General features: G+C 48.2%; 2 protein-coding genes across 10 annotated transcripts in view; one reads left to right on the top strand and one right to left on the bottom strand.

Annotated features, from left to right (window-relative positions):
* Window positions 1–678: 678 nt before the first annotated feature.
* VSIG10L2 (V-set and immunoglobulin domain containing 10 like 2) lies at window positions 679–10,983 on the top strand. Of its 2 annotated transcripts, XM_054661710.2 has the most exons (12): window positions 679–835; window positions 2,372–2,722; window positions 2,991–3,266; window positions 4,691–4,966; window positions 5,581–5,829; window positions 6,484–6,744; window positions 8,068–8,358; window positions 8,755–9,051; window positions 9,721–9,843; window positions 10,146–10,170; window positions 10,279–10,331; window positions 10,481–10,983. In XM_054661710.2, the coding sequence occupies exons 1-12, from the start codon at window positions 754–756 to the stop codon at window positions 10,576–10,578; spliced, it is 2,382 nt and encodes a 793-aa protein (XP_054517685.2). In that variant the 5' UTR covers window positions 679–753; the 3' UTR covers window positions 10,579–10,983. The 2 variants fall into 2 exon arrangements, with proteins under 2 accessions (XP_054517685.2, XP_054517686.1); XM_054661711.2 differs by lacking the exons at window positions 679–835; window positions 2,372–2,722; window positions 2,991–3,266; ... (4 more) ...; window positions 9,721–9,843; window positions 10,146–10,170 and having other exon boundaries at window positions 6,490–6,744.
* Window positions 10,984–11,472: 489 nt separating this feature from the next.
* The window catches only part of CDON (cell adhesion associated, oncogene regulated), a 104,774-nt gene continuing 93,519 nt past the window's right edge, over window positions 11,473–22,727 (bottom strand). For 5 of the 8 annotated variants that reach the window (XM_016922249.4, XM_054661701.2, XM_063783487.1 and 2 more), the window contains exons 19-20: window positions 16,294–16,637; window positions 11,473–15,744 (exon numbers count right to left, since the gene is read on the bottom strand). In XM_016922249.4, coding sequence (XP_016777738.1) covers window positions 15,584–15,744; window positions 16,294–16,637 — 505 coding nt within the window. In that variant the 3' untranslated portion in view covers window positions 11,473–15,583. The remainder of the gene's footprint in view (window positions 15,745–16,293; window positions 16,638–22,727) is intronic. The other 3 variants (XM_009424449.5, XM_054661702.2, XM_016922253.4) reach the window with 3 other exon arrangements.

Raw genomic sequence — 22,727 nt, forward strand, 5'->3', positions numbered from 1 at the left:
ATGTGTGGACAGGCATGAATGAATGAATGATATCAAACACATATGTGTGCATGAATTATATCAAAGATTTGTAAAGTACATAAATAAATGTACAGCTTGAGGAACTGTAACCCTCACTCGACTCAAGGAACAGCACATTTCAGCACCCAAAAAGCACCCCCGTGTGCTAATTTAAGTCTTGTCATTTGATATTCATAATATACTCTTTACAACAAAGAAGGTGTTATTATCCCACTTATCTGTGAGGAAGCTAGGGCCCAGGGAGGCTCGGAAACGTCCTCGCTTTTCAGTTTATCACCAACCCCAGCTGTTTGACTCCACAGCTCCTCCCGCCACTCCACCTAAAGGTTGTTTGAACCTCAAGGTCCCTGTGGTCGGGAGTCCTGTGTTGGGCAGGTAATTGGACCAGAAGAGTTTGGGGGCCTTTCTCAACTCTGTCCAGTGACTCTAATTTTACAATATCCTTTGAGCGAAAATGCAGGGAGCTCGTGGTCCTCTCCCCTGGGTCTGCCCCAGCCACGTCCTACCCTCCCCAATTCTGCATTATGGATGGAGTGAATCATCTGGTAAATAATTAACGAGTCATCGAGGCACTGAGGGTAACAGGAGAGCAGGGGTGGAGGCATGGGCAGGGCTAAAGTTGGCAACCTGAGCCAGACCACCATCCTCCCAGGGCTGGGCTCTGCTCTGGGTAGAAGGGGCCCACAGGTCAGGCAGGAGCCTCAGGTGGGCGGCCACCAGGGAGATGGGGCCATGGTGGGTCAGAGGGCCCAGCACAGCCCAGTCAGCCTCCTGCTGCTGATACACCTCTGCCTTCTGCACCTGAGGGCCTCAGGTGAGTGATACTCAGACCCCCCAGGGGGTTCATTTCCCACTCCCATCCCATTATTCCTGCCACTTCCTGGGGGATCCTCCTTTTGCACTCCATTCCATGAAGTCCGTTCAGTCATTCATCGGCTAGACATTTAACTAGCGTTCACTGAGCGACTACTATGTGCCACGTAGGTGAGAGCACTCTACTTAACCTTGAGAAGCTGGAGTCATCCTGAGAGCCACTGTGAGGTGGTAAGCCTAGGAGTGGTATGGTCAGATCCAGGTTTCAGAAAGCTCCCTGGTTTTGAGGGGGATTAGGGCAATCAGGAGATCATTGCCATAATCCAGGTGAGAGATGCTGGCATCTTGGGCCAAAGCAACGTCCATGGGGTTGGAAGAAATTGGTTTCTGGGTTACATATTTTTATTCCTTTTTTTTTTGAGATGGAGTCTTGCTGTCACCCAGGCTGGAGTGCAGTGGTGTGATCTCGGCTCACTGCAGCCTCTGCCTCCTGGGTTCAAGTGATTCTCCAGCCTCAGCCTACCAAGTAGCTGGGATTACAGGTGTGTGCCACCATGCCCAGCTAATTTTTGTATTTTTAGTAGAGCCAGGGTTTTGCCATGTTGGCCAGGCTGGTCTCAAACTCCTGACCTCAGGTGATCTGCCCGCCTCAGCCTCCCAGAGTGCTGGGATTACAGGCCTGAGCCACTGAGCCCGGCCCCAGGGACTTACTTTCATGCAAATTTGCTGAGGTCCTCAGCACTTCATGGCATGAGGCCCACCCTGGCCACATGTGAGGGGACAGCGGGGAACATGGTACTTGGGCTTAGGCTGGGGTTGAGGGCTGGGCCCTGAGCCGAGAACACCTGTTAAGTGACTTACTCCACAGGAACTACTTAATGGCTGGTCCCTGATAGACTGGGAACTCCATGAGAGCAGGGGTGGGGGGCTCATTTGTCCTTGTGACCCCGGCACTCTATGCTTAGTTGAACGAATGCTGGATGGGCTGATGCGGGCGGTGTCCTCTTTCCCTTGCTGCAATCAACTGGAACAGGGTGGGATGGAGCCCTGGGATCCTCCTGGAATCCTTACACAGGAACTCCAGACCCCGAGCCACCAGTGGCCAAGCAGATCTCCTTATCTCCAGGGTCACCATCGTCACGGGACTGATCATCAGACTGATCTTGGGGCGCTTGTTACAAATATGGATTCCTGGGCCCTGACCCCCTCACCACCACTGGGAGTGTCTGACTTGATAGTCTGGGGTGACGTCCACGAATCTGCCTTTTGGATGGTCTAGTGACCCATGAGGAGTGGGGATGTCTGCTCCAGTCCATTCTCTGACTTCAGTCAACCCCTCCTTCAGTGCATCCAAACAGGAAACCCGGAGGCTCCCACAGAAACTGTCTCTTGCCCACCAACTCCAGAAGTGCTTTTATGTGGTCTTCCTGAACCCTGCCTGGGCCGCTTGGGACTGCAGAACCAAAAAGAGAGGCTCCAGGCAAGTCAGGGAGTGCAGGAGAGCCCAGAAGTCCTGCTATGCCCCTTCTCTCCCCAGGCCAGCCCCACCCGACCCCCGAGGCCCCTGCAGAGGAGGTGGTGTCTGTCCAGGGAGTGCGAGGTGGCTCCGTGGAGCTGGCCTGTGGCTCAGGGCCTGCCCCGCTGCTGGTCCTCTGGAGCTTCACCCCCCTGGGCTCCCTGGTTCCCCGGCCTGTGGCCGTCACCGATGGAGCCATGTCCAAGGTGGAGGCCATCGCCTCGGCTCTGGGAGTCGTGAGTCTGAGGAACAGCAGCCTGGTGCTGGGGGAGCTTCACGAGGGTGCCCGTGGCCACTTCCTATGCCAGGTTCTGCACGTGGCTGGCGGCCAGCTCCACACTGCCTACTCCCACCTCACGCTGGCTGTGCTGGGTGAGGGCCTGGCCCCAGCTGCAGCTGGTCCGCGGGCTGCTTTGGATTTCTCTGGAAGTGTGCTGCCCATTCCCTTTGTGTGTGTGTGGGACCCAGGTTCTAAAGGGCGCCCCACTCCAGGGCCTTTGGAAAGCTGGGGTGATGAGGAAGGGATGGTCAGGGTGGGTGGGCTGGTGAGTCCCCAGCCAGCAGGGGTGGGAGCGCTGGACACAGCTGGGCGTGTCCTGGGTCTGTAATAACACAGCGGGCCTCTCCCTCCTCTGGCCAGTGCCGGTGTCCAAGCCTCAAGTGCGACTGAGTAACCCGACCCCTGTGGAGGGAGCCTCCGTGGTGGCCACGTGTGCAGTGCGGGAGGGCACAGAGCCTGTGACCTTTGCCTGGCAGCATCGGGCATCCCGAGGCCTTGGAGAGGCCCTGGTGGGGGTCACTGAGCCACTATTCCAGCTGGACCCTGTCAACCGGACACACCTAGGCTGGTACATGTGCAGCGCCAGCAACTCCGTGAACAGGCTGAGCAGTGACGGGGCCTTCCTGGACGTCATTTGTGAGTCAGACTGTGGTAGGGGGGCTGTCAGGGCTGACACCCATCTCCCCATCCACACTCAGCCTTCCACACCTCAGAACTCCCCAAATCCCTCCACTGCAGGAGTGCCTCGCCCTCTAAAAGTCTCCAGCAGGCAAGAGTCACGGGGTGCTGTGCCCCTGGTGCCCACTGCAGCTCTAGTTCCAGGCTGTTAGCCTTATAAAGGTCAAGGACACCCTTTTCCAGGAAAACGTGCATACATTCATGCTTACAATTTCACTCACCATTTCACTGGCGGCCTGGAGAGTCTGCCTTTAGGTTGAGCCTGGAGGGCTCTCAGAAACCAACAGGACCCCAGGAGACAGGAGTGGGGCCACAGTGGGAGGAGAGGGCAGCAAGCCTGAAGTTAGAAGTCAGGAGCCCTGGGTGAAAGATGAAGGCCAGGGTGGCCTGGAGCTCGCTGTCCCACATGGCAGCCACGCATGCGTATCTTCGGTCACTTGAGATGGAGCCAGTCCAAACTGAGCTGTGCTGTAGGCATGGAAGGCACACTTGATTTTGAAGATTTAGTCCAAAAGAAAGAATGTAAAATATCCGTAACTTTTATATTGATTATATATTGAAATAACATTCTGGATATATTTGGTTAAATATATTCTTAAAGTAAAACACCTATTGGTGGTTTTTGTTTTCTGCTTGATCGGGTTTGGTCATTTTTATGTAAGATTTGGCTACTAGAAAATGTTATAAAAAAAAAATCTGTGTCCGGCATCCGCCTATTGGACAGTGCTGGTCTTAGACGTTTTAAGGAGCGAGGACGAATGGCGTCCTATTTATCGGTCTTCACCGTGGCGGTTTGTGGAAATTGTGAACTGAGGACTGTTGAGGCAGGTGAGCAGGAGAGTTCTTGCGAAAGAGGCAGGAGCAGACTGGAAGTAGGCAAAGAATTCAGAACTCTTTTGGAGTCAGGGAGAGCTTCGAAGATGGTGACCCTGAGCTTGCAACGCAGGAGAGAGGGGAAGGTGGAGTCCAAGGAAGTGAAAGGAGGTGGCTGCTGGGATAGGATTCAGGACATCATCCCACGGTAGTATCTTACTTCTGCAGTCTACAGTGGCCGACTGTCTGCTTCCAAGAGCCCCTCAGTCTCAGGCACATGGGAAGCATTGGTCCCCTACCTCTCTTCTGCCCCACCTTGGCCCAACCCAGGAGTCCCTCCAGGAAGTGCCCACAGCCCAGGGTGCTCACCTCCACACATAAGCCCTGAGCACCCTGGACTGTGCCCATGGCCCCTGGACTCTGAGCTCTAAGAGGGCCTAGCCTTGGGGTGGACACGGGCCAGTGCATACTACATGCCCCTGGGATGGATGCTTACATTCAGAGATGAGCATGTGCGTGAATGAAGGAATGAAGCTGGGGAGGTATAACTGGCCTTCCTTGCTCTCCAGATGGTCCTGACAAGCCTGTGATCACCATGGAGCCGCTGGGACTCACTGAGGAGGGCTTCTGGGCCAGTGAGAGGGAAGAGGTGACCCTGAGCTGTCTGGCTGCCTCCAACCCACCTAGTCACTATGTGTGGCTCCGTGACCACACGCAAGTCCACACGGGGCCTACCTATGTCATCGCCAGAGCTGGCCGTGTCCACACAGGCCTGTACACCTGCCTGGCCCGCAACAGCTACCTGGACACCCGCACCCAGACTACTGTCCAGCTCACCATCTACTGTGAGTGTGGGGGTCGGGTGACGCCCAGACCTGTCCTGGGGACAACTCACGCTGGAGCCTTTGTGGGGCTGTTCTGGGGCAGACCCCGCCGTCCCGTGGAGAGGCGTGTGCCAAAGTTGCTCTTGTTGGAGGGAGGTCTCCAACCAAGTGGAGTTGGAGGCAGGGAAATAGGAGAAGAAAACTGTGGGAAGGGGAAGGGGAAGGGAGGGGGAAGCTACCGACACTACATAGCACCCCGCCGCTAAGTGATTATTCCCATGGCCCTGCGGACTGAACTGAGGCACAGAGAAGGGCGATGGCAGTGAGGCAAGGTGTGCTGGCTCCTGGGTGCCCAGGGACAGAGACGAGAATGGGAGATAGGGCCTTCCATGGGGCCTCTGGGATTCCTTGGGGACTCCAAACTCCTGTACACTCGGTAACCTCCTGCCCCTGACCTGAGAGCTCAGCCTGTTCCTCACCAGCCCCTCAGAGAGACTCAATCTTTCCCCTAACCCACTTCTCCCTGCTCCCCTACCCACTGACACCCCTGGCCTCCAGACTCCCCTGCCTGGGCCTGGGGGCTGCAGGGCACTGGCAGTGGAGCCTGCTCCAGCCTCACCCACTTCCCCATCCAGATCTCCCTGAGGGACAGCCCTCCTGTGCAGTGCATCCCAGCCCTGAGGCTGTGACTCTGCTCTGTGCCTGGCCTGGGGGGCTTCCGCCTGCCCAACTGCAGTGGGAAGGGCCTCAGGGACCTGGCCCTACTGCCCCCAGCAACGTCACCTGGAGTCATGCAGCCGCCCAGCTCCCCAGTGGCAGCGTCTTCACCTGCACTGGCCAGCACCCAGCCCTGGCACCGCCTGCCCTCTGCACAGTCATGCTCTGTGAGTGGACACAGGAAACCCCAGGGCTCTGCCATTCCAGGCAGCGTGTGGGTAGAGGTCAGGGTAGAGGCGGGGGGCCTGGGATCTGGGTGGCGCTCCAGACCGCAGGCTCCAAAACACGCCATGTAACAAGGAGGTGGGCGGCACTCAGCTCTCAGTCCCCATCTCCCATCTTTCCCATCCACACTGTGCTCTGTTCCCCTCACTTTGGGCTTGGAGCCCTGACACCTCCCCACTGTCCCTGCCTGCAGGGTCAGCAGGCTCTCACCGCCCTTACACTGCACTTCTACCGCTCTGACGCATGTTGGGCTTGAAACTTGCCTTCAGCATTCTCTCTGCCAAGTGTGCACTGAGAAACTCCCAGTCATCAGCCAAGACAGAGTCCAGATGTCATCCTGTCCTCTTTCCGGAAGCCCCAGGGAGTTTGTCTTTCTGTCTATATTCTAGCACACATCAAATCATAATAATTGTTTAATGTCTGTTCCCACCATTTCCCTGGCACATGATCAATAAATGATGAGTGTGTGAATGAGTGAGTGACAAAGTAATGAAGGAAGGAGGGAGTGAAGGAACAAATGAAGGAAGGGGGATAGGGTGGAACTGCCAAGCCCTTCCTCCTTCCACAGGGCCATACTGAGCCATCATTCCTTCCAGGGGAGCCTCTCGGGAGGCCTACCTGCTGGAGCACAGCCACAATGGGGGACCAGTTCATCATGCTGAGCTGCGAGTGGCCTGGCGGCGAGCCCCCTGCCACGCTGGGCTGGCTTGACGAACAGCAGCAGCCCCTGGGCGGCAGCAGCTCCTCGATGGCCGTTCACCTCCTGCAGGCCCAAGAAGATCTGGCTGGCAGAGAGTTCACCTGCCGGGGCACTCACCTGCTCAGGACCCCTGACCCCCACTGCCACCTCCAGCTGGGTGAGTAGGGGCTAGCGAGTTTGTTCTGGGGCTGGGACAGGAGGAGGAACCCTTTGGAATCAGGATAAAGAGATCTTAGGGGGTGGCTGGGCTGGCATGGAAAGTGAGTCAGTGCGGACGGGGAAGCTAGGAGGTAGGTAGGAGCTGAGCTCCCAGGGACTCAAGTTTTCTTTGATCCATAAAATGAGGGGGTTAGGCTAGGTCAGAGTTGTGTAATAAAAATATAATGTGAGCCATATATGTAATTTAAAATATTCTAGCAGCCACATTTAAAAAGAAGAAGAAACAAGTGAAACACTTCAGTTAACTCAATATATCCAGTATATCAACATGTAATAATAAAAATTATTAATGAGATATTTTACATTCTTTTTTTATCTTGTCTCCAAAATCTGGTATATATACAATTACTGCACATCTCAATCTGGACTGGCCACATTTCAAGTTCCCATATTGACGTGGCTGGTCACTACAATATTGGATAGCACTGATCTAGATGAAGTGGAAATGCCAATTGCATAATCTTCACTTACATGGATTTGCATAAGAGAGATGCCTGATTATATTAATATTTCAGAAGTCAGTTCTCTACCTCTCTTACTCTGTTTGGTTTTGGTCTGGTTCTTCCTTATCTTCATCTGGCCCTGCCAGTCTATTTACTGCAACCAGGAAAAAAGAATTAAATATCAAAGTAAAAAAAAAAATGTGAGAAAAGCAAACAGAGAAGCTGTCACATACAACAGTTCTCACAGAATGCTTTACCTCTTGGTCTCCACAGGCTTGGTAACTAGCATGTTCTCAGGGCTCTAAGGAGGCCTCAACCCCAAATATTTCCTTCCCTATTACTCGGTCTCAGGACCGGAAATTCCATCGTAGGAGATTCATTGACACCTGAGAGTCTGGGTCTTTAATAAGTCAGTCCATAAAATCTGAGCACCTGCTATGGTCCCAGCACTATGCCTGGAGCCAGCTGGGAGGCGGGGGGCCACTAGTGGGAGGGAGGCCAGGTGCTGGAAGGGGCCGTTCATGCAGAGACTAGTAAGGCAGGGCCCTGCCTGCAGGAGCCGAGGCTAGGGTGGGGCAGGGAAGGAGCAGGGAGGAACACTGCTGATTTTATCATATATTAGCGAGCCCTGGCGCACACTGTGACAGGAACTTGGCATAGAATGGGAACCTGAAGAGAAGGCAGACTGGCCCCAGACAAGCCTCATTGTCAACTCCGCAGCTCTCCCGCTCCATCTCCTCTCCATGCCTTCCAATGCTGGCCAGCACCTTGTCCCCAAGCCCTCCCACTAGCCAGCCTCATCCTCTCTGTACCCGCAGAAGCCCCACAGCTGGACGTGGCTGAGCCCCGCGTGTCAGTGTTGGAGGGGGGAGAGGCCTGGCTGGAGTGCTCTCTCCGCGGGGGCACACCACCTGCCCAGCTCCTCTGGCTGGGGCCTCAACAACAAAAAGTGGACCCCGGCACTTCAGGATTCATGCTGCACCCTGAGGGTGCCCAGCTGCGCCTGGGCATCTACGATGCTGACCCGGCACACCACAGGGGCACCTACCAATGCGTGGCCCGCAACGCCGTGGGCAATAGCAGTCAGAGCGTGCTGCTGGAGGTCCTGAGTGAGTGAGGGGTCGAATGCGTGTGTGTGGTGAGGTGGGGGCTGGGAGACCAACAGCCACAGAGTGCTTTAAGTGGAAAGGCACAAGGATTCCCTCCTCCAAAATGTGGACGCTTGAGCTTCCTTGGGCATAGGCAGGACTCAGGAGATAGGTGGGCAACATGTACGTGAATCTGGTGCACTCACGGCAAACAGAACGCCATGCAGGCAGGATCGCCTTTCATTTTATAGATGAAAAAAACTGATGGGACAAGACAGGGCTTCTCAGGTCCACAGACCCCAATCCAGTGCCTTGTCCACACTGCCAGGCTGTCTCTTGACAGGAGCAAATCTGGGGGCACAAGCTCACGTGGTTGTAGGTATACATGTGCCTTGTTTTGTCCCCACCCTCACCCAGGATATCCAGCTCCTCCCAATGTCACCATCAGCCGCCTGACCTACGGGAGGCACCGGAGAGAGGTGCAGCTTCAATGGGCCATCTTAGGACCCGGGAACCTGACGGGCTTCCTGGTGCAGCGGAAGGCCAGTGCCCTGGGCCCAGGAGCTGGGGCGTGGGAGACAGCAGCTAGTGACATCGAGCCAGAGAGCCGAGGACGGCGGCTGGGGGGCTTGGACCCCGGGGTCCTTTATGCCTTCCGCATCCTGGCTCTGAATCACCACACTGCAGGACATCCCTCTGAGGTGAAGATACCAGGTGCCAGCTAATGCCAGGGAGGGACCCACCTTTTCTCCAAAGCACTGGCCCCTGGTTCATCTTCCTCTTCACAGGGCATCCCCTCCTCTCTTCCTTTGCTCGCTTCCTAGTGAATTCTCCCGTCCCCAGCCCGTCCTCCTCTCCACTCTCCCCTCAGATAATCTCCACGACTCTTTCCTGTCCCTCCCTGGGGGGCTTGGGAGGCTCCAGGCTGAGGGTTAGGAACCCTAATTCATGTGATCAGAATAGAGAGGAAGGAAAAGGTGCTGGTGACTAAGAACAGGAGCCGACTCTGTGCCTCAGTCTCCCCTCCAGGGCTACAAGCAGGCTCTCAGCTTCCTGCTGCCCCCTCTCCATCCTGGGAATTCCTGATTTTACGGCACACTCCCCTTCAGCCCCAAGCCGCCAAGATAACCAACCTTTTGTCTTCTGCACCAGAAACAGGGGATTTGGCAGGAGAGTCAAACCCCAGAGCACTAGGCAGACAGAGCGCCGCCTTCCTTGGGAGAGACCTGATCTCCAGGATTCTCTGGGTCCCCATGTCAGCTGCAGGGGGAACTGGATGAGCAGGGCACCGCTTCTCCAGAACCCTAGTGGTTCCCTACGAGCCACTGTGGCCCAAGTTCTGCAGTGGCTCTAAACCATGGAACCTGTGCTCTCCCCTCCCAGCGGACCCCCCCTTCAGCGCCTACCCAGCGGTGTTGGGTGCAGCAGGCACAGGAATGGTGGTAGCAACGGTGGCCTCTCTACTGGTGTTCCAGTATGCTGCCCGGCACCCAGAGACTTTCCCCCGTGAGTGGGAATCGGAAGGGACGGGCTGCTTGACCCCACAGGGTGGCCAGGCCCTGACCTATCCAAAGGAGAGATGCAGCACTCCCGGGGGAGAAGAATCTAGGCTCTTCCTTAATTCAGACCCTCTCCCCCGTGCTAGATGTTGCCATTCAGGGCTCTAACCCCCAACCCAGGCACCTGGGGCCATCCCCTTCTGGGTTCCTGAGGCCCTAGTACAGAGCCCATTGGGAAAGAGAGGGCCATTCTCCTGGGATCTCTGCTGGGCTGGCCAAGTAATACTCCTTTTCTTTTCCTTCCTACAGGCCTGGGTCAATTGCTTGTTCCCACGTGAGTGTGGAACCCCAGTCATCCTGGGGGCCAGGGCTTTCCTCCAGTTGGAAAGGAAAGCGAGGGAAGTGAGTTGCCACTAACTTTACTCTCCCACTTCACTCTCAGGGAGCAAAGGCACCAACAGAGGGGTTCCAGAGAAGATGCTGAGGCACAGGCAGGTAAGCACTTTATCCAGAAAAAGACGACTCGTGTACAAGGAGACCAGTGCTGGGTGCTGAGGGTGATGCTTGGTCTCTCTTGAGCTCTGGGAACATTTGGACACTCCCAAAGCATCCCTCTGTTCTTTGCCCACATATGCTCTTCATAGGCCTTGAAACACCAACCACCACCCCAGGTTTGGATCCTGCACAAGAAACCACGGATTCTCCAGTGAATGTCACCATCACAGTGACTGCAACACCATAAGGCCCAAAGAGGAAGATGCAAATAGGCTTAGGGAGGGCAGGTGGGATTTGGGAAGAGCCCTTCTGTCAGACTTTGGTCATAAAACCAACGTAGCTAAGACACCAACTAGCACTTTCACTTAATACCCAGTCTTCACAACTGGTACAAGGCCCAGCTGCAGTGTCCCTAAGTGACATGGTTACAAGAGAAGCCCTGGCCCACCTTGTGGAAGACGGAGGTGGCAGGACAAGGAAGAGGACCCACAATGGGGAGACAGGGATCTCTGGGTGTCTGAGGGCAAGTGAAAGCCATGGTACTGGGAAGGATCTGTGGTGCGATAGAAGTATGAGCAAGCTAGCTGCTTCCAGAAAAAAAGTCTGTGGATGGAGCAGTTCCTAAATAAATCAGAGCTGATGTTCACGCCAATAGAGGGCTATTTCCATTGCGACTCCCACAGAGACAAGCTGATGGCTGGGTCCCAGGTTTGGCTAGTGGGAAGAAGCAAGGTGTGTAGGTGTGTGTTCCTTTGCTCAACCATAGCTTACAAACATCACTGACGCTGCAGTGGTCCGACTCCAGGAGTCGCAGCCCACAAGATACAGAGCAGAGGTACTGCAGATGTAGCTTCCGGCCCCCAGGCTGGGGGAGCTGGCCCACAGAGCACCGGGGCTGTTCCAGAGTCACAATGTCAGCTGCCAGCATGACTCACTAGCTCCAAGTGTGTGTGTCTGTTTGTGTGTGTGTCTGTAATCTGGGTGAAAACACAAATGAATGCTTGTTCAACTGACTAGAAGACTCGGGACTCCGAGCCGCCTCTGCAGGAGACACAGATGAGAAGAAACGGCAAGAAAGCCAACGGGGGACCCGCCAGCACAAGGGACGTGGCGCCTGAAAGGAGACAGAAAATTGAGAAACTTAAGAAGATTCTGTGGTTCTCACAGAGTTAGACTTTATTAGATAAGGGGTTTCGGCTACCCTCAAAGCTCTCAGGACTGGGGCTAGGGTTTAAGGAAGGCTTATTTAAATATGGGAAATAAAATACAAAAGGGCCACACCCGATGCAAAAGACTTTGCTGGCTTTCTGGTCAGACAAGCCTAGAGATGTGTATTTTCTTAGGGCAGTAAAACAAAACGTTTTCACAAGGAGGCTAAATTTCTATCCTGAAGTTCATAAACATGTGGCCCTAGGTTAATGGTAAAAATAGACAATGTGTGAGGCGGGACCGCTCCTCCTCATCCTCCCAAGCTCCTCTCCTACCCACCTCCCTTCCTTCCAAGGAAACGCAAAGTTGCCCCGAGGAGGTGGGCCTGCCTCCACATCGCCCCCAGGGTCAGGTATGTTCTCAGCCTCCCCTAAAACACTTGCCCAAGATCCTGCTCCTTCAGGGCCTTGATCTCTGCAGTCAGAACAGAGGGGTGTGCACAGGGGAGTTTCAGGGGAGGACAGGGGTGGGGGGTTCCAAAGAATTTCAGAGGAAGACAGTCGCCCACCCCAATCACAAACTATAAGCAGCGTTGTACAAACAGGGAGTATCCCCACCTTCAGGGGCTATGCTATATGAAAGCAGCCTTCTCTTTTAATATAAAATCATATCAACCAAATAAAACCTGCCAAAGCTACATCATTTAAAATATGTACAGTTTCACACACAATATTACAACTTTAAGGAAAATAAAACATACTTTTCAATATGATACAAAGCATGCATCTCAAAGTCATTACTTTAAAAGAGAGCAACACAGGTAAAATTCAATGATAAACTTCACTTCTTGGCAGTACTGTAGCTGGAATGAGATCTGTGGCATGATCAGCCCAAGATGGATGCATTGAGTCTTCATAGACTCATTCGACAAAAACAACACCCAGAAAGAAAGGCTTTTGCTAAGAACACTTCAAAAGGTTTAGAACATTGCAATGTAACTTGCACCCTGGCAGCACCTGTCACCAGACTGTCAGTGCAAAACTGAAAGAAAAACATTAAAAGGAGATCGTGAAATGATACAGTGGGAGCGGGGCAGTTTATGCTAAAACAATCACACAGAATTCTAGATGAGAAGGAACGTGAAGAGGCTTGACCAATTTCGTGATCACTGAGCACAGTAAAGATCAAATTTCCAGGTGGAGGTGGTAGACAGGGGGCGTCAAGGGGAGAAATGTGGACGTCTGGAAGACGAAGTCATAAGCAGAGCTCTGCCCGCGGAGGCCAGAGGGCAGCTTCTCCGGCTGCGGAGTTGAAGCCTCGGAGGAATTCCACGGCAGGGATAGATCGCAGCATACGGAACGGGACTGGTTCCATCCAAAGAGTGAACCGCAATGCTTTTGGAAAGCAGTATGGAAAAATGGGAGGAGCCCAGATTATGGCTCCAGATAAACTAGGTTCGGATTCAGGTCCCATGGCTCACTGAGTGACTTGGGGATTTTAATACCAACTTTGCAGATGAGTTGTGGGGGTTAAATGAGTTAACAGTAACAAGCACCGAGCACAGTGCCTGGTACACAGTAGTTATTCAACACGTGTTAGTGCTGTCTCCCACACTGTACCATGTCCTCTCATTTCCTGGTGAAGTGACATTAGGTAGGACTGTTTGGGTGCCTGTGCAGGGCAGAAAGGTTCAGAGCCAACTCACGCTTAGGGAGAACTCATACCGCCTAAATATAAAGGCAATTATATATATGTATATGTGTGTGTGTGTGTGTATATATATATATATATATTTATATATTTCAATATATAAAGGCATTTTTTATAAATAAAATACAATAAAAAGAATAACACTTAAAACAGCGTTACTAATAATATAAATAAAGCAGTCCACAATGAGATTGTCCTAAAGGTAAAGCCATTTTTTCTTCCTCGTGGACAGATCCCATATTCAAACTCAATCTTTAAAAGCAGTTCATGACCTAAGGCTCATGCTAATACACCTGTTTCCTGAATCAAAATGGCTGTCTACGGACAATGACTCCCCAGTTTTCTAAAACTCCCTTTGTGACAGCATTGCTGTAACTTGATTGGCTAACACAGGGTATGTTTTCATATTCTGTGCGCTGGGACTTTGTCCTTTGCTAGTCACAGAAATAAGGGATGCAGCTATCCCCCTCCAGAGCTAACTGCATCTAAGCAACATGAAGAATAAATCCAGTATACTATAGGCACGGACATCTGGAATGTAGAACTTGGGTCTACAGCATCCCTAATATCCGACTAGGGAATTACATTCACTACATTCTACTGGAAGTAACTCTTGCATAGTGACCCAGCTTAAACAAGCACATTTTCACTAACAGTTCTATTATAAAATATATAGACATATGTAAGGGAATACTGATGCATTTATACAGAAAGTTGGTTAACACAGTATTATATTCTATTCCACTGCGATTTCTGGGAAACTAACATTTCTTCACTTCTGCTGGAATTGCTTGACTCTATAGAAAGAGAATAATTTTCTGTTTCTTTCCCCAGAGGGATGCACAATGCAAAAAGGAGCAGTGATCCTTGAAAGCTTGACTCAAGCTATGAAACACACTTACATAATTATTGTTTTTTAATGTGAAGAGCCTTCCAAAGGCAGCTGCAAATGTCCTTGTCACGCAGAGGCAGCCGTGGTCAGGAGCTCTGCTGACCAACGCTTTAGGTGCCTATTTACAAGGGTGACATTCTGAAAAAGGTATAGGGAAATTTCAGGAAAAAAAACAAACAAACAAACAAACAAAAAAAAACCCCTTTTCTTCCAAAGTAAGTCTTTTCTGACACTCACCCCTGCAGGCCGTTGCCTATGCTGGAGATGGGGGATGACTAGTTTCGGCGTCATGGCACCATAAGCGTGTCCCTGTGCTAATCCAACAGATTGGAGAGCTCCCGCCAAGACAGGCTCCCTGCAGCCCTCCCCTTTCTTTCTTCTGAAAATGTGTATCTTTCTCTTCAAGCCACCATTTAATGTCTTATTTTGTTCCTACTCCGAGAAACAGTCAAAAAGAGCCCATAGTGGCCATTTTATAAATTAATGTAATTTTAAAGCAGTGGGACATGAGGCATTATTTGTCTCTCTGGCCTTGGTTCCTTTTCTGCATACTGCCGTAATTCATCAAGACCTTACACTCCACCACGTCCGTAACACTATGACTAGTGCCTAGCAAACTGAACATCACTCGTGCCCACGTGCAGATACAAAGTCAACAGGTCACATTACCACTTTTGTGGAAGGCACTCTTGTAAAATCCGTCAGCCAGGTCTGTTATTATAAACATGGGTCACAACTGCAGTTGATTTCAAAGTGTTCTCAGAAAGTCTGATAACACAGGCCGGATGTGGTGGCTCACGCCTGTAATCCTCGCACTTTGGGAGGTGGAGGCGGGTGGATCACTTGAGGTCAGGACTTCAAAACCAGCCTGAAACCTCGTCTCTAATAAAAATACAAGACAATTAGCTGGACGTGGTGGCAGGTGCCTGTAGTCCCAGCTACTCGGGAGGCTGAGGCGGGAGAATTGCTTGAACCCGGGAGGCGGAGGTTGCAGTGAGCCGAGATCGAGCCATTGCACTCCAGCCTGGATGACAGCAAGACTCCATCTCAAAAAACAAAACAAAAAAAGTCTGAGAATACACTATTGAAAGACCATTTTCCACCTGAAAACCCAGCTGGTGGCAACCTTCAACTGGCCCCGGCATTCCCTCCTAGCCGAAGCAGCCAAGAGATGGGATCCTTTGCATGAGGAGCTCTTGCTGTCACTATAGCTGTTAGAAAACATGGAAGGACCCCTCTGCCCTCCAGGTGACTGAATACTATGCAAAACAGGGTTGTTTCCTAGCGAGGGGGAGGAAGGAATGGGGAAGAAAACATTTGAGGCATAAATAACACAAAAGGGCACACGTTTTAAGATACGTTCATATGACATGACTACTACAAAAAAATAAATAATGATTTTCTCTGATTTGAATTAAGGTCCTTCACACAGTTCGCTCCCAGGCCTGTTGTGTGCAGTTACCGGCTTGAAGTTGGAACATGACTGGTTGTTTGCATGTCCTCAGGTTTCCCGGGGCTGCTGAAGGACCTCTGTCGGGCTGTCTAAAGGAATGCCAGGCGGAGACCACGTTGTCTTTTCAGCACAGCCCTCGGGGACAGGTGCTGTAAGAGCATTCCAACTTACAATGTTGTTCTCTGTTTCTGAATGGGCACAGCTGTCTCCTGAAACACAGCAGGGTTTGGGAGCATTATCAAATGATAAAGGCTGATTTTTACAAAGCAGTCTAAAAACTTCTTCACACTTTGAGCCAAGAGGAAAGAAAAATGAGCATAAATAGAACCTGGTTTGTGTTTGGTTTGAATTTGAGGGCGACAGAAGGTTTAAAAGGTTTAAAATAAAGTTGAGCTCTCATGAGAAGCTATACAATTCACCTGAGAAGTAAAGCAACCCCTTAAAAGCCCTAAAATAACCACCTGAAAGAAAGGTTACAACTCCAGAACCAACTCAAATCAAAAAGGGGCTCATGTTCACAAAATGCATTCTTCCAGCAAGTCTTCTGCTACCCTACGAATGAAATCAAAGCCTATTTCCAAATAGATTTTCCAAAGTGTGATGCGATTGACAGCCTGAGATGAAGGACATGAGTAATAACAGAATTTCAAAGAATCCTTCATCTTGAGTCCTATCTTTTCTTGAAGGACCCAGCACCCCACCCAGTCTCCCAAGAAATATGTAAACTAATCATAGAGGGGAAACTCTGAAAGCATCACCTTCCCATACACAGCTCTTAGCTAACTGAAGATGATCTGGAATCCTAAGGTTGATCATGCCTTCCTGACCTCTGCTGAACTCTGCTGGATCTTCTGCGCCATCAGAGCTGACGTCATTTACAATGTCCTGACAGCAGGTATGCTGAGTAGGGACTGGTTCCACATTGTCCTTGATGCTCTCCTCCGGCAACTGGCCACAATCAGGGACTGCGGAAGTCAGGCATACAGGCACCTTCACGTGACTGAGGGGCTTCATTTCCAAACCATCCTGAGGATAAGGTGCTACCACAGGGACCACAGGAAGAGGGCTGCTGCTGAAAGTGCTGTTGGTTTTGGTGAAACACCTGCAGAGGTTAAACCAAAAGAAACAGAATTGTGTCTAGAGGAACCAATAATTAAAATAAGCCTATTCTGAAATATTATTTGGTATTCTGTATTCACAGACTCTTAAGAAAGAGTGATGCTTAAAAACAACTAAATGATTCACTATGATTTGAAATACTGAGAATTTCAAAATGATAGTGAAAGTGCCATACAACAGGAGAATACACCAAAAGAATACTTAAGAATGCATCCTTATTCAATGTCCCAGCACACAGGCTTCCTTTGTCTTAGTCCACTGTCAGAAGTCATCTACTTCATTATTAACTGGCTCCCAAAAGTAGCACCCAGAAGGAAAAGGCCATTAGCTACTGGGAAGAATGAGAGAATAAAAGAGGAAGAGGAGGACAGGAAGCTAAGAAATGTATGGCCACACGAAAGAAACAACCTTAGGAAAGTTAACCAAAAACACACTGCTTTGAAATCAGATTATATGTTCCCCCTCATTCTTGGAGGAAACGCTATAAGGATTAGACATTCAAAATCTAGGAATTTTTAATTTTTCAACTTTTTTCTTCACAGAATTGCTGGAATTTATTACCACTGAGTATTTCACGTCAATTCTGTTCTACTTTTACTTCCTGCCTTTATGTACAATGTGTGTTTTCTTTAATTTTTTTCTTTCTGTTCTTCAGACTGGACAATTTCTACTGATCTATCTTCTTGTCCATTAACTTGTGGTCTCCAACAGCTGTTAAGCTCATCTAGTAAATTTTCCATTTTAGTTATTGAGCTCTTTAGCTCTGGAATTTCCATTTGGTCTTTTGTACCGGCTCTGTTTATCAGCTGAAATTCCCTATATGTTCATTTATTATGTGTATACCTTCCTTTAAATCCTTGAACATATTTATAATGGCTGCTTAAAGTCATTATCTGCTAATTGTGACATCTGGGTCCATCTCAGAGTCTGTTTCTATTGACTTTTTTTCCCTTAAGTAATTATCACATTTTCCTGTTTCTTCACATATATAATAATTTTTTTTAAACTAGATTTTCCTTTTAATTTTCTGGCTGCTCTGTTAGCATCACACTCAGTTCTCTGATAGCTTCTGCTTGTATCCTTGCCCCAAGATTGGAGAATGCTTTCAGACAGAAACCCATAAACTCATAAATCTCACACATTTTATTTCAAGGGTAGACTCTTATTCAGTTTCTGCCTGCTTCTGCTTATTCTCCAATACTTTCAAATTATCCAGATTTTATCATTATTATCTGTTGATGATCAAGCTATTCCACCATTACTGGAAGTTGGAGCCTCAGAGACACTTTTTTTTCCCCCCTAAAATTGGGAGTAAGAAAAGTCTGGAGATGACATTGCACTGGGCTTTGATTTGGACATGTTAGGTAGGAAACACATAGGACTGACCAGTAGTATCCTGGAGCTAGATAATGTTAGGCAATGAAGATAAGAATTATTTGGATTTGCATCCTTTAAACATGGGCTGATATGTTTCTGGGGCAAAGAAAAATCAGTAAAAGTCTAATCAACTGTTGCTAGCAGTTACATTCGTTCAAGCTACTGAAAATACCAAATCTTAAGCACGAAGACAGATATGAACCTGAAAGAGAACAAGATATCTGTCAGCAAACCAAATCTTTAATTTAAATAACTCCAACTTTAGTTTCAAATAGAGAAATATACTCACTATATAGATAATTAAATTCAGAGACCAGTCACCTGGTAAGTAAAGTGTGACAAGTATTCATCTGTGCAGAATAATTTGAGTATGGTATTTTCTAATACGACTCTGATTTTAATGTTTAATTCTATAGCAAAAAAATGCCTGATTTAGATATAACCTATGTGTTTCCACACGTCTTCAGTGAATAAATAGTGAAGAAAGCTCTGGTGCAGAAGGACGTTAACTGGAGCCACAATCAGAGCACTGGTCTAGATGTGTCACGACTACAGAAGAGTACAGCATTCCCAACTTACTCTCTTGTCTATTTTATTCAACCCTGAACTTATAGAAAAATTTTCTGGGTGCTGGTGAAGGTGAGCACTAATCTGAAACCCACTTAAAAATGTCCATGTGATCAGTGTCTTCCTTTCCTGCATTTTGTTCTTAGTCTCCCAATACTCAGGGAACCCTCAAGTCCCCCTGAATGTATTCAATGCATGGAATCTACAGACTCTAAACAGGGTGAAATGTGGGGCAAGGTCGGGGGGAGAAAAGCCTTTGTGAGTTCAAACTACTACTGCTGAGAATTTAATGATTATCCATCTATATAACTAACCTTATCTGAAAGAACCCTTTATTGAGAAAGCATTTGCTAAATACCTTCCTTAGGTCAGACATCGTGGTAGGCACTGAAAGAGTGAAGAGTGAAGCAGGAAGAGAGCAGAGAGGGCTTTTACAAAGACTGCAACTCAGGAGCAAATCATGTCAATCCCAGAATGACTTAAAGTGATCTGGCCTTTGTCCAACTGCCTGCCAAAGGCAGAAGTAAATCCTTTCTAGAGGGGAAAACATCTTCCAGAAACTCTGCAAGTTTGTATATCTGATGTGTACAATTCAATAAAAAGCCTGGTTACTGTGGCTCACACCTGTAATCCCGGCACTTTGGGAGGCCGAGGCAGGCGGATCACCTGACGTCGGGAGTTCGAGACAAGCCTGACCAACATGGAGAAACCGCGTCCCTACTAAAAAATACAAAAAATTAGCCAGGCGTGGTGGCGCATGCCTGTAATCCCAGCTACTCAGGAGGCTGAGGCAGGAGAACCGCTTGAACCCGAGAGGCAGAGGTTGGGGTGAGCCAAGATCATGCCATTGCACGCCAGCTTGGGCAAGAAGCGCGAAACTCCATCTCAAAAAAAAAAAAAAAATTCGATAAAAAGTACTGGGCACATCAGGAGACAAGAACAAGAGAAAAACAAGTGATGCAGATAGTGAGTGAGCAAAGACTTTAAGAACTGGATGAATACATTCAATAAAGTAGATGACAAGAATTTTAACAGAGAACTAGAATCTAATAATAATAATCACTTGGAAATTCTGAAATTAACAGTAAAGTAACCGAACTTTAAGAACTCAAGACATGGGGATAAGAGCACGCTGGGCACAGGCGAACAGAGGATTGCTGACCATGAAGCACATCAGTTCCCACGACAAGGGATGGAAAATATGAAAGCAGCTGAAGGAACAGAGGAGGCACCGTATGGCGAAAAACTCTATATTTAACTAGAGTCCCTCTGCAGGGGGAAAAGAGAGAATGCAACAGAAGCCGCATTGGAGACATAGAAGCTAAGAGTTTTCTAAACCTGATGAAAGCTCAAGCTGCAGATCCAAGAAGCTCTGTGGACCCCAGGCAGAATACAAAGAAAATTACACCGATCAATGCCAATAATTAAATGGGTAGAAGCAAAATACAAAGACAAAATCAAAAAAAGCAGCCAGAAGAAAAAGATGTATTACCTTGAAAGGGAACAACAATAGCTGTACAGGTGATTTTTCAACAGAAATGATGGAAGCAATAAAGTAACAGAATAAGGTCTTTAAAGTACAGAAAGACAGTAACTGCCAATTTAGAAGTCAATTAGAGGTTAAAAAAAAAAGAAAACCTTCAAAAAGGAAGACAAATTAAAGATATTCTTAGACAAAAAAGCTGGGAAAATCTGTCACCTTCAGTCTTGTACTACAAGAAATATTAAGGGAAGTTCTTCAAGTTGAAGGAAAATGACTAGCAACAGATTTAAAAAAAAAGGAAATACAGAAAGGAATGAGTAGCAACAAAAAAGGAATGCAGGGAATTCTGAATAAATATGGATTGCAAAAGCAGTAATGTTAATACCTTAGAGGATTTTACATATTTTTAGAATACAAACATATGAAGAAAACAGCACAAAACACTGGAGGGGGAAATGGAGTTAAAATGTTCTAAAGTATTTGTATTGTCTGGAAAGTGGTAAAATCCTAATTCACATTAAACTCTAACTAATGTCATAATGGCTAGCACCAAGCACATAGAAAATGACACACAATAGGACCTCAAAAATGTTTTTAAAAAATGATAAACATTAGAACATCAGACTTTTTGCTTTTTTAATGATAGTAGTTATTTCTGTCCTAGTTCAATATTGATTCTGTGATCTGTAAGGTCCTTCTATTATCTGTCTGCTTCAAAGTTGTCTGACTTACACTTCAATCTCCTGGAGCAAAGGCAATGACAGTTCTCAGTGTCAGATACCTTAGGACACACAGCACAGTCAGGTACTTCATGAAATCCCTCAACAGTGATGGCCTAAAATACACTAAGTGATCTTCTGCCTTGATGTCGCATTGCTCTGCAAGAATCTGGAGGTAATAAAAAGCTACTAGAAACCTGTATTTTCTTTATGGGTCTCACTCTGTTGCCCAGGCTGGGTACGATCATGGCTCACTGCACCGTTGACCTCCCTGGCTCATGTGATCCTCCCACCTCAGCCTCCAGAGTAGCTGAGGCTATGAGAATAGGGCACTTCCCACATTCTAGGTAGAGACTAGTCCCAGTATATTCTTCCATATTGCATCAGACTCAATCAGACTACAGGCACGTGCTACCATTCCTGAAAAATTTTTAAATTTTTTTTGTAGAGAAGGGGGTCTCATTATGTTGCCCAGTCTGGTCTTGAACTCCTAGGCTCAGGCAATCTTCCTACCTCAGCCTCCTAAAGTGCTAGAATTACAGGTGTGGGCCACCACGCCTGGCTAAAACCTGTATTTTAAAGATGGAGAAGTATCAGATCAGAAAGAAAAGTTTTCATTTAAAAGAAGTAAAATTAAGATGCAGGAAAAAAAACGCACATACACATATTTGCCAGAATTTGAAAACCTAGGACAGTTCCCTACAAAATATTAGAAATTAATAACCTGTTTATACAGATTGAACTTGAATGAACTCATAATGTTGATATAACAAAACAATGATGACTCGCCAGACAATGAGATACCCTTAAAGCCTTCCGCTTCCTTCTGTTTAATTTCTTTTTTTCTGCTCTTGTCTTTAATTTAAAGCCAAGTTACAGAATGAGATTTTTTAATGAAGTCTAAAGGCAGACTAATAGTTTGTAAAGTACTTCTGTCAGAGTGACAGTGAAGTTTTACGCGTGGGGCAGGACTGGAGGAGCGGGTGAGACAGAGGCGCAAGGGCCAACCACAAGTGTGGTTATCAGCGTGTTGACACAGGTTTTATGGGGAGCTAACAGGCGTATGAAATACACACACTTCTTAAAGAAATTACAGATATTTAGCAAGAGAGAAGTACAATTTCCTATTACCTACTCTTTAGCATCTGTTTTTCAGATAAGTAAAACAGGAAATCACAGCAGTGTTTACTTTATTCTGAACTATGATCCTCAGTCACTAGAGTGGTGTTGACGGTAACATACTTGGGAGTTAGATCTGTAAAGCAACTGTGACCTGAATTTCAGCATCAACCACATTGATTTAAAATTTTCTAGTACACTGAATCTTAACTCATAATCATCAGTAATTAACCAATTAGCTAACCAAATGTAAATGATTCAGTTATATTACTTTTAGTTCAATTCCAGATGTCTACATGTGTCAGCATAAAAATGGCTTTAACTTAGGGGTTACATGTTGAGATACAGGCATAAAGAACACGGTCTGCTAAAAAGGAACATAGTCTGTTCTGAATATGACCAGACATGATATATGAAAACTATTACTATTATTATCATTGCGATGAAGTTTTGCTCTCATTGCCCAGGCTGGAGTGCAATGGCGTGATCTCAGCTCACTGCAACCTCCGCCTCCCACGTTCAAGTGATTCTCCTGCCTCAGCCTCCCGAGTAGCTGGGATTACAGGCATGCGCCACCATGCCCAGCTAATTTTGTATTTCTAGTAGAGACAGGGTTTCTCCATGTTGGTCAGGCTGGTCTTGAACTCCCGACCTCAGGTGATCCGCCCGCCTTAGTCTCCCAAAGTGCTGGGATTACAGGCGTGAGCCACCACGCCTGGCCCGTGAAAACAAATATTTTACTAATAATGCTTTAGTTAAAATTTCCAAAGCAATTAGATGATCACAAAAATCATATCTGTACATATGT

This window comes from Pan troglodytes, chromosome 9 (assembly GCF_028858775.2).
Source record: "Pan troglodytes isolate AG18354 chromosome 9, NHGRI_mPanTro3-v2.0_pri, whole genome shotgun sequence".
NCBI classification, from domain to species: Eukaryota; Metazoa; Chordata; class Mammalia; order Primates; family Hominidae; genus Pan; species Pan troglodytes.